Here is a 15,966-nt window from a genome sequence, read left to right as displayed (position 1 = left end):
AAAAAGGTACTGGAAATCCATAACTTGGGACAAATATCATTTTGTAGAATCGAAAGGCTTAGCCATCTCACCAGTTACTTTACAGCCTCACTATAAGAACAACAAACTCGCAACCTGAACACTACAACAGCACTGGGACGATGACATCAATACAAGGTCTCAGATTAGTGAAGTGTAACAGAATCTCTGTGTTCTAGCTTAATGCGCAAGAGCAGGACTAGGCCCTTGCATTTCCAGTACAAATCGAGACATTTATATGATATTTGAGGTATGTGAAAGGAATGTTGATTTGGAAACAGACTACAATTGTTATACTCAAAATTTAGCTCAGTTAACATTTTGCTTGATGGGAACTCCACAAAACGTCTGATCTATTCATTTCGCACTACTATTACCTACCTTTCCCTTCTGTTTCACCATAAAGGTTACAAATCTTTTGGTAGTTTCAGTAGGTATTTATTTCATACCAAAAAATGGATCGGAGAATGTGTGTGATATTTTACTATTAGAAAAGGATTAAGTCTCGTTTCAGTAACATTAAGTATTCATTTTGATGAGTTTTGCCACAAGTGGTATAAGCATTTTGATGAATTATTGAAACATGTCTCAACAGGAGATGAAACAAACATGGGTTTACAGACACGAAGTCGGAAATAAAACTCTGTCATCTTAGTGGATACATTCCGAACTGCCAGAACAGAAAAAAAAAAAGCTGGACAAGTGCGGTCAAATGTGTTCTTTAACGGCATACTACATCATCAGTTCTTACCACATGGTCAAATGATCAATACAGAGTATAGCTTACAAGCTCAATGCCTTTAATATCGAGCAATCAAGGGGTTGAGGAGCCAAGGGGGATGGGGGAGGTGGGGAGTTTGAAGTACACCTGGATTTGTAGCAAAATTACTGCACCATGATTCAATAAAGTTCCAGTCTCTACACTAATCTGACATGACGACATACGACTTTTTTGTGTTCGCAAAAGTACACAAAAGCTTACAGAGTTCTCATTTTAGAAGCAGAGATGATACTACAAAACATTGCTTACACACCTTAAAGTTATTCCAGAGATCCGAGTATCAGAAATGTTTTGAGAACTGAAAAAACACTGGTATAGGTTCATAATATCTAATTGGGGGGGGGGGGGGGGACTATTTTGAACAGGATAACATTTATGTAGACAAATAAAATTCTTTCCAAAAAACAAAAATTCCACTTTTTTTCTGAACATATCTCATATACCCACATCTACAATCTGCAAACTACTACCAACTGCATAGCATAGAGTACTTCTCATTATTACCACATGTCAGAATTAATTCTTGGCTGTTGAAAGTCAGAATTGATTAAAATTAAGTTTCAAAATGAACATATTACTTCAATACAACTTACCCATCAAAGAAATAAATATTGCAAGAAAAATGGTGATCATTAGCAGCTGCTGAATCACCTTCAGCCATTTCATAGTTCGACCTGGGGAACGCACTCCATTTCCAGCAAGGTAACCCTCTGCAAACGCCACTTTCATTCTTTGTTGTTCTTCTGGTGATAATGAGTCAGATGATATCAGACCTACACAAACACAGGACATTCAGTGAAAATGCTGAGTTCATTTATGTTAAAAAATTGCAGACAAATTATATATACAGCAAATTTGTTTTACACATGTAAAGGACAAATACTTGTAATATGTTACCAAACTGCACAAACTGCAGCAGAATCACATGTAGGTACCACATCACCTTCTTATTTACATCAGATCAATGGTCATTAACACATTTTATATGCTAGAGAAATATACACACAACAAGAAAGTAATCTATTGATTTTTTTCCTCCTGATTTACGTAAGTTTTAACATTCTATACTACAGAGCAGCAAAACAGGTGGCTGGAGGGACAAAAGTATGGTATGTACCTCTCCACCTACTCTGCAAGCTTCCCCCACCACACTTTTGCTGTGGATTTCAGTTATCATAAATCTGCAGCCATCAGGCCTGTGACCACACACGGCTAGCAGAACCCAGCAAACTTTGCCATCAAGCAAAACCATCAACAAAGCTGTCCAACGCATGTACGAGGTGGCCAGGTACAAGGCGTAACAAGGCACCTGGATACAAGTGAGACGTTTACTGAAATCAGTAGACACCAGTTGGCAATAAAGGTTTTAAAGACAATAGAGGATAATGCCTTCTTTTGAACAATTTATTATGGTTGTGCGAACCAAATGTTAAGAAAATGTCTGAAAATCATGCTGAAACAGCATTCATAGCTCCACTCATGAAACTTTTCGTATTTAATTTATTTTCATGAGAACTGTAAAGCATATGTTGCAAATCACATTACTGTTGGCCACCTGTTAAATTATAAACCTGTTTCAATTTTGATTACATGAACATTTAAGTGCTCATTAGTTTTAACCAGACACCCCCCCCCAGTTAAAACTGAGAAGTATGGCAGCATAGGCAGTGTACACCTGGAGGCTTTACTGTCATATATTGATAAATTGTACAGTGGGGAGAGGGCAGGAAAAGAAAACAGGAAATAAGAGTGTAAAGAGTGTGCAGAATCCACAAGCATGGGGAAGAGAGAGAATAAGACACACAATCGTTCACATGATTTATTGTTTCATTTTCCTATTCTGAAGAATTAAATGCGTCTGGAAATTCAGTACCCAAGGAGACACTGGAAGCAATGAAGATGAGTTACACAGAATTTTCTTTGCTGCATTTCTTCAAATTGTCACTTTCTTGTTAATTTTCAGGGTAGGATAAACATTTCAGTGTTTTACTATAACATTATCAAAGGCTTCCTCAGGTAAACCTGTACAACTTTAATTCTGAACATCAAATTTATGGACATGATTTTTTCTTTCATTTGTGCCCGTAGTACTCTCAAATGGATTTGTTCTGACAGTAGTAAGGAAGAAACCTCACATTTTCAAGGTCAATTTTTGTCACTAAGCACAGACAAGTTCAAACTAGCTTTAATCCTTTCTGAGCCAATCTTTTTCTGGAGTAATTAAAATCTTTCTGTATGTGCAAACACAAATTATTCTCTATTTTAATAAATAGTAAAATGATCATTCAATAATTACCATGGAAAAAACAAAAACAATATTCAATTATAAAGTGGAATATAGTGTATTCTAGTGGTCACAAGCTGCTGCACACTGCTTCATTGACATGCTGATATTTCAAAACAGTGATGTCCACTTCATTGACATACTGATATTTTCACAGTGATGCTCAACAGTTGGCAGCATTTGTGCATGATGAAAAGGTTGAATATTCCTCAAATGTGTACCTCAAATCAGTCATAAGCAGTAAGCCATTTTTGTTAAGTGTTCCATAAAATGTACAAGAAACATTGCTGGAACACAGGTAACTGCTATGCAAAGGCAGGAATGTTACACAGTTCAGTTTTCTTCAACTTCTCCTTCCTGTTGTTCATCAAATTCGGGCACCCACATCAGCTGTCACCTCCTGGTACTGTTCGTATTCAGAGATCAGATCATTCCTGTTAGATTCTGCCTCAGTGAACTCCATTCCATCCATGCCCTCACCAGTGTACCAGTGGAGGAAAGCCTTTTGGCGGAACATGACAGTGAACTGCTCCGATATACGCTTGAACAGTTCCTGAATTGATGTAGAATTACCAACAAATGTAGCAGCCATTTTGAGTCCTCTAGGTGGAACGTCACAGACTGCTGTCTTCACTTTGTTGGGGATCCATTCTACAAAGTAACTGCTATTCTTGTTCTGAAAGTTCAGCATCTGCTCATCTACTTCTTTCATGGACATGCGGTCACGGAACATGGCAGCCACAGTGAGGTAATGACTGTGAGCACGGATCACATATGGCCATCATGTTTTTGGCATCGAACATTTGCTGCTTTAAGCTCAGGTACAGTAAGGAAACAGTATTGTTGAGATCCTCGTGAAGTGAGAGGAGCAACGCCTGGCATAAAGAAGTGGAGGCGAGGGAAATGTACCAAGTTAACAGCTAGTTTACGAAGGTCATAATTCAGCTGACCGCAGGAACTCAGGCAAGTTGTTACAACAAACATTGTGAGAAATACAAGGTAGTTCAAGTCACCATATGTTGGCATTGCAAGTTTCAGGGTGTGGAAGCAGAAGTAGTACAGTGCCTCACTGTCTATGACATAGGTTTCACCTGTGTTTTCTACAAGCTGGTGAGCTGACAGTGTTGCATTATATGGATCAACAACTGTGTCTGAAACCTTAGGTAAAGGGATGACTGAGTATGTGTTCATTATCCTGTCAGGTTATTCTTCACAGATTTTTGAAATAAGCAGAGTTCCCATTCCAGATCCTGTGCCACCACCTAATGAATGGGTCAGCTGGAAGCCCTGTAGGCAATCACACCTCTCTGCTTCCCTTCACCAGCCAAACGAAGACTGTTTGTAATTTGTGTAAGAAACATTGTGAGAGATACTATGCTCAAAACTGCAAAATGAGGAAAACCTTGAATATAAAACTGACTCTGGAATAACTATTCATTTGTAATTTCTCTTTGCACATTGTGTGCTTTTCAGTAACTAAATAAAATGTGTACTTCAGGTTTCCATTGTGGAAAATTACTACTGTCACAGCTAAGGCACAGTAAAAGTTAATGTACAAAATTATTGCCAGAGGATCTAAAAGGGTTTTAGATGCTTTATGCTCACTCCATATCTTTCAAACTCCTGGAACTTCCTTTCCATATCAAAGTCATTCACTCCATCATGTATTTTTCGCCTCCTGATTCATTCATCTACGATACGCTTCCCTATCCTTAGCATCTTTTCCCAACGTCACGTACATGACACAATCTCTTCTTTACTTTCACCATGCATTACATTCTATAACTTCTTCTTCTTCTTCTTCTTCTTTTTCTGAGATGTCTGGAAGCAACAGCAGAAGTTCTAGGCAAAACCACATTTCTTGTCATCTTTGAACAGTTTGTGGAGCCACATTTGTTGTTATTTCTATTTAATTTAAAGTTTAACACCAAAGGATAAAGGAATTTTGTAGAGACATTTTTCATCATGTTAACATTAATTCTCTTTGTGGGAGAATCACCATTATGTTTTTGAAAAGTTTGTGTGTCAATATTCTGCTGTCTTCTTTGAAGTGGTAGAGATATTTCATCAAGTAGCAGTCACTTCTAATTGCATTGAAAATAATGAAAGAGCTTTTTATCACAGTACAGACAAATTTCCATCAGCAAGCCAGATTATAAGACAAAGGAGGGCCTAGGAGACAAGTGCAAGATACCCCAAATATATAAAATCACATATAACTGTGCAGTTATTTATGAGGGCATTTCAAAAAATTAAAGATACTATGGCTCGCACTCCTTAAATAGAACATTTATTTAGAAAACGTCAGTTAAATCTTATTAACTGGATTATTTGTTATTTTTCGACATAAATCACCCCCATTATCTGAACATTTGTTAAGTCAGTGCAGATGCTTTTGTCTCCCACAGTCATAGAAGGTTGCCGCCTGTTGTCCGAACCACATTTCAACTTCATCTTTGATCTCTTCATCGTCATGGATGATTTTCCACCAAGATGTAACTTCTGGTAACAGAAGACATGGAAGTCGGTGGGCGCAAGGTCCGGGCTGTATGGCAGATGGTCCAACAAGTCCCATTTGAATTGTTTGAGTAGTGCTTTGGTTACGAGCGCTGTGTGAGGATGAGCGTTGTCATGAAGCAAGAGGACTCCGCTTGTCAGCATTCCCCTGCATTTGTTTTGAATTGCCCTTCGAAGACGTTTCAAAGTCTGGCAATAGGCAGCAGCATTAATTGCTGTCCTACGAGGCATAAATTCCAACACAAGAATGCCTTGTCTGTCCCAAAGAACAGAAGCCATGATTTTCTTCGCTGAAATTGACATTTTGCATTTCTTGGCTTTTGGTGAATTCGAATAGCGCCATTGCATTGATTGTTGGTTGGATTCAGGTTTATGGTGATAAACCCACGTCTCGTCACATGTCACAATGCAATCAAGGAACTCATCATGCTTCAGCGTAGCGTGTGAGGAAGTCAAGTGCAAAGCCCATCCTTTTCATTTTGTGTTATTCCGTTAACAGTTTTGGAACCCAGCGCGAACACAATGTCCTGTACCCTAACTTGACAGTCTCAACATCATAAAGAGTTGTCATTGACACGTCCAGTATGATCTGATGCAATTCTTCCAATGTGAGATGTCTATTCGCACGAATTGCTTCCTCCATTCTCCACAGAAGGGCATCAGAGATCACAGATGGCCGACCTGTTCTTTGTTCATCATGAACATCGGTCCTACCTTCAGAGAAATGACGACACCATTTCGTTACATTTTGTCGATTCATTATGTTCCCATAAACAGAAACAATTTCTTTGTGAATATCCGCTGGTCGCTGACCTTTTGCATGAAGAAAACATATGACGGAGCGCACTTCACATTTGGCGGACTTCTGAATCAGCTCAGCCATTTTAAACACGACCTACTCCAACCAGAAGCAACATTCAACTGCCAAACGACCGCGAGGAGAAAGCTAACGGTTCAAGGTTAACACCAGTGTTGCCAACTTTCTCGCCAAAACTCTTCTGTTCCTCTGGCGTATGGAGTATCTTTACTTTCCGAAATACCCTCGTACAATAACACAAATAATAGCATGACTATGGGCGATGACTGTGCTTGTTGCCTTATGCGTTGCTCCAAGCTTGAAGATAGTGGTTTTAATGAGATAGAGGAAGGAATTCAATATGATCATTATTAATATGTAAGATACATGTATGCAAGAGGAAGGGTGGAGAACAAGAGATAAACATTTATGCCCTTAAGATGGAAATGAGGCCATGAAAAGAGATACAGTAGTTGATGAACAGGAAAAAGGAAGTGTGATGTGGTGAAAGGTTATCGAAGAAAGTCGAAACTGAAAGATACAGCCTGTTGCCTGCAGAAGAGGAGCAGTCTCATTCAACTGTAGAAAAAAGTAGGGCTTAGTAAAATGTCAATAATAACCGAACACGTACAAGACTGACCTCAAGCACCCGGCAAGAGGAGGCTGGACCGGGACTGGGGATACAAAAGACATAGCCTGTACCTTTACAGAAAAGGAAAGATTACTTCAACTGAAAGCTGAAAATATGACTGGAAAGGAGAAAGAAAGGTTAGGCATTGTCACCATGGTAATTTTTTTTGGGCTAAATATCTCATTTAGACGTATACTTTAAAGATAAATCGCTTTTAAAAAGGTAAATGAATTATCACACAAAATAATAAACTTCGTACTTTGTCTGAGCATCGTGCTTGCTAGCAGGGAACTAATTCAGAATTCCCAGTGGGAATATTTTAGCATTAATTTTAAGAAAGATTCACAAAAAGAAACAATCTTGAAACATCACTTAATATTTATGGCCCGAGTATTGTTGCCGAATTTCTCACTAGAACTGCACTCAGCTGAACACCAGTATGCAATATATTTGGACATGAACACTTGCACCATGAATGGTCTCTCTGACTATGAGGCAAACTAGCCATTCAATGAAATGGTATCAGGGAAAACACAGAGTAATGAAAAGGCAACAAAGTTTAATATCAGCCTTATGAGAAGTTGACTGGAGCAATGCGTGTAGTATGGCATGTTACATCTAAATGATACAGACACACACTTGTTTGATTGTAGGTTGTTTTAAAGCTGCCTTTGGTGTCAATTCATATTCGGTTTCATCCAGAATCCATTTCTCTCTCATATGCACTTTAAATGGTTTATTTATTGAGACAGCAAGAGGCTGCAATTGTGAACAAGTTCTCCAGAAACTACACCAATCTTTGTATTTCCCTGTCTCAATTTCTCTTTCACAGAATTTTTCAACTGACTGCTACACTGATCTAGCACAAGAAGAGAATTCTTCTTTAATAAAGCACCTTTCCTTCTCTCGCACACTCTGTTAATCCATAATTTCATACCAGCCACATCCATCCAGCCCTTGTCATGTACGTGAACAACACTTGGCAGTACTGCAGAAGATTTTGGCACTGTTTTATGCTTGAAAATGATCAATGGATTACAATTACTACCATCAGCCCACTTGTTTTTATAGTTACAGTTTTAGCGCCTATCGTGGCAACAGTTCCGTTACTCGGCACATCAAATGTCTGAGAAGTTTCATTCATATTCCCTATTTGGCTTAGTTCCACACTGGTATTCTTTCAAAGTTATTAAAGTGATGGAAAAATAATATTTTCTCTTGCGACATTTTCTGAGATATTTTGGTTTTGGTTCGCATGCTAAGTCCATGATGCTTCATAAACTTGTAGCACTAACCAACTGCACCCTTAAAGTCTGTCAAGTTCCACTGCAGCACTAGCTTATGAGCATGTAAGTGAATCATTTTTGTTAATTCCAGTGCAATTTTGAGGATGTTCTTGAATCAATTTCAATATGATATCACCTATTTTTGACCATTTTGCATTCAGTCTTCTATTTGCATATTTAATCTTCCTCATTTTCTTTCAGTTCTTCTTTACTAGCCAGCCAATCACGAATGGTTTTTTTTTCTGTTATGGTTTTTTTCCTGTTGATGGAGGGTTGAAATGTTGCTTACCTGATCTGTTTCCATGTTATTCTGCATATGCTATTACTTTCAATTTACAGTTCGCATCATATGAATATCTTTTATTTTTTTCTGTTATGAAACTAGCTACTAACAAAAATATTGTTACTGTTATTTAGATTTCCTTTATTGGTGTTTGCTTTATTTCTTATTATAGGCATAAGTAGACATCTTTTACAGGCACTTGCTTTATTTCTTGCCAGCAGATACAGGCAGCAGTAATGGCGCAGTGCTGTTTACTTGCTGCCTAGTGCCAGCTGAGGAGAGCCAGTACTCTGTACCTACGATTGCTGTGATTTCCCGCATGCCTGTGCAAACAGTTTTGTGAGAACTGTCCTGCCATGGCACTGTTACTGCTGGCAGCCAAGCTGCTGGAAGACTGTACCCATCTCCTCTATTGATGTTGGTAGGTCGTTTGGCTGTTTTGATTGCCTTTCTAATCTTCCTCCTCAGGGTAAGTGCGGTTTTGCCAGTAAGCGGGCTTCTTGAAATATTACCCGTTTGCCACACTCATTCTGATGTTCCACCACCACTGACTTGGAATGTTGTCTTACACGAATGCATCTTTCATGTCCAAATACCATGTGCTAATCAGCTGCCCTGCCTCACCTACGTACATTAGACTGCACTCGCAGCCAATTTTGTAGACTACAGTAGTTTATAGCTTTGCAACTGCATCTTTCATTGGGCCAAGAACATATTTTACTTTGTTGCTGCTTCAGAAATTTGGGTTGATATCTGCTTGGCAGAGAATTTTGCACACTTGTTGAGTGAACCCTTGTATGATGATAAGGCAGCTTTTGTGCTTCCTTCTGCTCTTCCCTATGCCTTCATCCGTTATTGCCATAGTTTTGTCTATCATCTACTTCCAATAATCATTGGCTCCAAAGATGGACCTGAAGTTTTTTGGTTTTGTCTTCAGATGTTCTTCGTTGCTGATCTTGTGGGTCCTCTTGGCAAAACAACTTGCACAGACACACAGGAGCACACCGTGGCCATAAGTACGTAGAGTACTGGCACACCTCAGCTGACACTAGGTAGCAAGTGAATAGTGCCATCCCATTACTGCTGCTCATTTCTCATTCATTTATTTTCACTAATGACAAGAAAGAAAGCAAACACCAATCCAGAATGCTTTATTTCTTGTTATTTGTGGAAATGGACAAACACGAATACATCACATCGATCATAGATTTTTCTCATCCTCAGTACCCAATCAGATTATGAAAACAGCTTCTTAGACTAGTACATAAGAACTTTTATCGTGCAACAGTAAAATAAACACTCTGAAGAAGGCCATTTGCAACAGTGACTGAAACGTTGCAAAATTTTATGTACTGACAATGTGGTCACATGCCCTGAAGAATTTTACCAAGAATCACATTAAATGTCCAATCATTTTGTGTTTACATTAATTTTTGAACAAACTAAGTAGGGAAGTTGCTCGTTATGAATTCTATAGAATTACGTAAGTTATTTGCGAGTCTTCTAGAAGTTATTAATACATAAACATGCCATCGGAAACTTTTGCACCAAATTTGTGCATACTCTGATGTTGCATTGCTAAATATTATCACATTCCCTTTCCTTTAGTTTTGCTTTATTAGAAAAAGTTTTGTTTATTTTGGAGATGCTCTGCATAAGGTTTAAAAAAGTGCTTGAAAATACCACTGACACAGATTCAGATTATTATATTTAATAGATTTTCTTTTTTTACGTACTGTAGTTTGGTATACTTGCCACTATTTCTATTTTTGTCTGTATCCAATACTAACCCAGAAATTATTATGATAATGGGAATCCAGGGTGAAAAAAATTCAAGAAGAACAGGCTTGTTGGTGGCTGGCATCCACTATTAAAATGCAGCATGCATTAGGCACTAATTGGTACCAATCCACCCATTCAATTATTACACACATCCACCAAATAATCTATGAATTAGTGGTATATTGTTCTGATTTTTTATTGATAAGCAAGAAATTTGTCACTTTTTTACACTAAGTAATTTGTTTTGTTTACTAGGCAACTTGAAGATCATGTAGGACAAGGGTGTCTCACTACAATAATTCTGAGCAGGGCATGTGGATTCAGATGTTGACCCTGACTTATTACCTTGTACAATTTCTTGTTTGGACAATTCAGAGTGCAGCCATGCTTCATTTAGTCTTTATATATATATATAAAAAACCACTAGTAACTGAACACACGCCAACATGATCGACAAAGAGTACTGAGACTATATACACATGAGAAACATTGCTTTTCATTCAGTTTGAATTCTTGCAAAAACACTGTTACAATCCTTTTGCAAAAAGAAATCGTGCTATTAAAAACAGCTTATATGGTCTTGACAAAACCAGAGCAGCTGAATTAAGAAGGCTCATTTTATGCCAGAATGATGTTCAAAACAAACATGTTATTCCATATCTTCCTTGAAGGCTTCGCAGGCTGGTGATGAACAAATGGAACCTCCAGAAAATGTTAATTCAAATTTGTGAAGTTTTGGACATTGTTCTCTAAAAAGTTAGAACACCTATAAACAAAATCCACAAGGCCATAAACAGTGCAAGATTTGCTAAATACAAGTAAAATTAGCAGGCAGATTGTAGCTGTTGATGGGTTGAGGTTGGGTATATTTGTACAAGATTCTAATGATACAATGTTGACTACGATCACCTACTATTTCTTCAAACATTAACACTTGTTCCAAATTTAGCAATACTTGGTAAGAAGAAAGGAAAAGACCTTTCTCACACCATAAGCAGTGGAGTTTTAGATTTCAAATAGGACGATAAATTCAGCCAAAATGAAAATGCGTTAGCAGACTTATGAGTTTTCTTCTTCATTTTTTTTTTTTTTTTTTTTTTCAGAACTACTGCACATATTTTTTAAGCATCTTGTACAAAATGCAGATGTTAAAGATGATGAGTTATGTACATTTAGCTGTGGTTCTTTCAAACTCATTTTTTAAAATTTTATACAGAGAATCCTTTGAACAAACTAAACTGTTCCTAGTTAAAAAATATTTGCTTTTTCTAAAAGGAGAACAAGAATAAAGAAACTGTGACCTAATGATATTTAGCAATAAATAAGTGTGCATACTTCAATGTTGATGTAAAAATTACTGATGACATATTCACATATCAATAACTTCTAGAATACTCAGAAGTAGCTACTGTAGTATGGTAGAATTGATGACAATGATACTCTGTGGAACTAATAAAAGGCATTCAATACATTTAGTTTGTTCATAAATAGTTGAAAACTTGTCACAACTCAACTTTGAAACTTTATCAGGAGAACCTTTAATCCTAATATCTCGCTTACATTACCAGCAGTTTCAATTTTAAACTGCCTTAAATTTGGTGGAAACTGTTGACTCCCACGGCTCTTTACTGTTACCCACTGAAAGCTTTATAAAATCATGAATCTTTTGTACCTGGCGTTCACTTTTATACCACTCAGTTTTACTCTGTAAGGAATATCTGTGCAACATTTCATTCAGATTGGAGGTGGTCAGATGGAGACCATTGGCCCGGCCCACTCAGCTGTGTTTCAAAGAAAACAAGAAAATGTAGCACTAGTAAGACATACAAAAGATCATCGAATCTGAACCAACTAGCCTGAATCAGAAAATGGTCTGTTTCACAAGCTCCTCTTACAGCATGAAATTTTAATCACAAATTCAGTTTTATAAGATGAACAGGCAAAAAGGAATACAAACGTCTCAAAAATGAGATCGACAGGAAGTGCAAAATGGCTAAGCAGGGATGGCTAGAGGATAAATGTAAGGATGTAGAGCAGGCTGTTCCAGCTCGTCGGCTCCGTTGTGAGCCGCGGAGCGCTCCCTGCTCCAGGCAGGCGTGTCGCTTGCTGTGACCATTCAAGTGGGCCGGCACACCGGCACGTGGCACGGATGGCTGAGGCAGGCGGCAAGGCAAGCGTTTTGATGTGCCAGCTGCGTCTTACAAGATCAACAACCTCATACTCTTAGCTGCTAAGACGTGGTGACATGCTACACCAGGAAATATGATGTTCAGGGAATAAATAAGAAGCAACTATTGTACAAGAAATTGCATATTAAATTTATTGGGCCTCTGTAGCTTGAAATTTTCTTTTCATTACAAGATCGGAAATATCAGGCGTCAAAGTGTTCCAGCGTTAATGCGGAGGATGGCCTTCATTGTTGTAGTACCTCTCTTTCAACAAAGTTGAATTTGGCAAATCAATAATCTCAAATGGAAGTGACGATGACAAGGCATCAGGGGAAACTGAAAAAGGAGCGCTGAACACCTTAAGTTCCATTTCCAAACTAGTGAGGTCTCGGAATCGTGATCAAACGACGCGATGAGCTGCTTTAACTTTGCTTGGTAATTGCTGAAAGTAGTACTCTCAGGTAGTTTTAAATAAACAAGACGATTGAAGAACGTTAAATGTCCATTACTCATCTGCCTCTCAAATAAACGTAACTTTTCCATGAACGCTTGATCTGGACGTGCATGTCAGCGATTAGCTGCCCTTTGCCCTGCAATGACAGATTTACATTATTCAGATGCATAGTTATGACAGCTAGGAACGCCAGGTCTGATATCCATTTTATAGCTTTCAGACAACGCATTTCTTCCTGTTTCATTTCGAGAAAAGGGGATATTCCCTCACGAATGGCAAAGAAAACATCAAGAACTTTTCCCCAACTCAGCTGTACTGTGGTGAGGTATATCCCCATACTCCGCTTCCATATCTTTCAGGAATCCTTTGAATTGGCAAGGATTCATACCGTGACGCCGCAAAAAATTCACACACTTCACGACATCTTTCATTACGCCACCTAGCTCTACTGTTTCAGCACACAGTGCCTCTTGGTGAATAAAACAATGAAGGGTCAAAATGTCTTTCCCGAATTCGAGAAAAAGGGATATTCCCTCACGAATGGCAAAGAAAACATCAAGAACTTTTCCCCAACTCAGCTGTACTGTGGTGAGGTATATCCCCATACTCCGCTTCCATATCTTTCAGGAATCCTTTGAATTGGCAAGGATTCATACCGTGACGCCGCAAAAAATTCACACACTTCACGACATCTTTCATTACGCCACCTAGCTCTACTGTTTCAGCACACAGTGCCTCTTGGTGAATAAAACAATGAAGGGTCAAAATGTCTTTCCCGAATTCGTCCCCCGAGTTTATTTTTCAAATGAGAAGCAAAACCTTGGTGACGCCCGATCATTTGTGGTGCACCGTCTGTCGCTACAGAATGGAGCTTATCCCACTGCAAATTCATATTGTCCACTGATTCACAAACAGCTTAAAAAATGCCACGTCCTGTCGCGGTGTAATCGAGTGGTATCACATCCAAGAGTTCTTCAGTTATTTCAGCTCCATGTCGACATCAAGCACAAAGACTGCAAGCTGAGCACAGTCCGATATGTCGCTGCTTTCGTCGGGCGCTAGTGAAAATGCAACAAACCTCTCCACCTTTTTCCTGAGCTGTGTCTCTAAATCCGCTGCCATGTCCAGGATTCGACGAGACATCGTTTGCTTTGACAGGTTCAAATGGCTCTGAGCACTATGGGACTTAACATCTATGGTCATCAGTCCCCTAGAACTTAGAACTACTTAAACCTAACTAACCTAAGGACAGCACACAACACCCAGTCATCACGAGGCAGAGAAATGCTTCGACAGGCAAACCACTTCAATTGCCTGCACCTCCCTTGGAAACAAACATTCCGCAACTGCTGCCATGCACGATTTTACTAGTGGTCCCACCGAAAATGGCTTGCCAATCGTCCCAATGATGTGAGCGACCCTGTACCTTGCTGGAATTGCAGATTCAGTAGTGTTTTCTCCACTCTCATTCACCTGAAAATTATAAACGCATTGTTGTTGTTGTGGTCTTCAGTCCTGAGACTGGTTTGATGCAGCTCTCCATGCATACAGTAAAGCTGCATGCCCTCGGGAAAAATTACGGCTGTAGTTTCCCCTTGCTTTCAGCCGTTCGCAGTACCAGCACAGCAAGGCCGTTTTGGTTATTGTTACAAGGCCAGATCAGTCAATCATCCAGACTGTTGCCCTTGCAACTACTGAAAAGGCTGCTGCCCCTCTTCAGGAACCACACGTTTGTCTGGCCTCTCAACAGATACCCCTCCGTTGTGGTTGCACCTACGGTACGGCTATCTGTATCGCTGAGGCACGCAAGCCTCCCCACCAACGGCAAGGTCTATGGTTCATGGGGGGGGGGATAAACGCATTACAGAACACGAACTATGTTGCATGTTTTGATACGCTCCATATTACGAAACCGTTTTTAAACTTACGTCTCCTGGTATGTCGTTCTTAAGCCTGGCTACCAGCTCTCTGCGTGCAACGCCTTCTACCTGTGCGCTGCATGAAGACGTGTATAATGTCATTGTATATTGTAGCTCTTCCCAGAATTAAATACTTTATGAGATACAAGACACTGCAGGCGACCTTCCCTCTCAATGAATAGAAAGGTATCATCCTCCAATAGAGGTACTGGGCTCCCGCCCATAGTCATAGCTGTCATCGAACACGGATTATTGCGTCAGTTGCGGATGCGTGTGGCCAGGGGGCAGTGAGTTCCCTTTCCCCCTCCACGCGGGCTCCGAGCTGCCGCAGTGAGCGCTCCGGAGCGCTCCGACTCCCTGGAGCTCGGTTGGAACAGCCTGATGTAGAGGCTTATCACACTAGGGGTAAGATAGATACTGCCTACAGGAAAATTAAAGAGACCTTTGGAGAGAAGAGAACCACTTGCATGAATATCAAGAGCTCAGATGAAAACCCAGTTCTTTGCAAAGAAGGGAAAGCAGAAAGGTGGAAGGAGTATATAGAGGGCAATGTACTTGAGGACAATATTATGGAAATGGAAGAGGATGTAGATGAAGATGAAATGGGAGATACGATATTATGTGAAGAGTTTGATACAGCACCGAAAGACCCGAGTCGAAACAAGGCCCCCGGAGTAGACAACATTCCATTAGAACTACTGGTAGCCTTGGGAGAGCCTGTCCTGAGAAAACTCTACCATCTGGTGAGAAAGATGTATGAGACAGGAGAAGTACCGTCAGACTTCAAGAAGAATATAATAATTCCAATCCCAAAGAAAGCAGGTGTTGACAGATGTGAAAATTAGCAAACTCAGTTTAATAAGTCACAGCTGCAAAAGACTAACGCGAATTCTTTACAGATGAATGGAAAACCTGATAGAAGCCGCCCTCGGGGAAGATCAGTTTGGATCCCGTAGAAATGCTGGAACACGTGAGGCAATACTGACCCTACAACTTATCTTAAAAGAAAGATTAAGGAAAGGCAAACCTACGTTTGTAGCATTTGTA

At 39.5% G+C, this 15,966-nt stretch overlaps 1 protein-coding gene across 1 annotated transcript in view; it reads right to left on the bottom strand.

Annotated features, from left to right (window-relative positions):
* LOC126457934 (ATP-dependent zinc metalloprotease YME1L-like) overlaps nucleotides 1-15,966 on the bottom strand; it is a 108,497-nt gene that overhangs the window by 52,524 nt on the left and 40,007 nt on the right. Inside the window, exon 5 of the mRNA XM_050094644.1 lies at nucleotides 1,393-1,572. Coding sequence (XP_049950601.1) covers nucleotides 1,393-1,572 — 180 coding nt within the window. The remainder of the gene's footprint in view (nucleotides 1-1,392; nucleotides 1,573-15,966) is intronic.

Source organism: Schistocerca serialis, chromosome 2, assembly GCF_023864345.2.
Source record: "Schistocerca serialis cubense isolate TAMUIC-IGC-003099 chromosome 2, iqSchSeri2.2, whole genome shotgun sequence".
Lineage (NCBI taxonomy): Eukaryota > Metazoa > Arthropoda > Insecta > Orthoptera > Acrididae > Schistocerca > Schistocerca serialis.
This window is presented reverse-complemented; position numbering and strand designations above follow the sequence as displayed.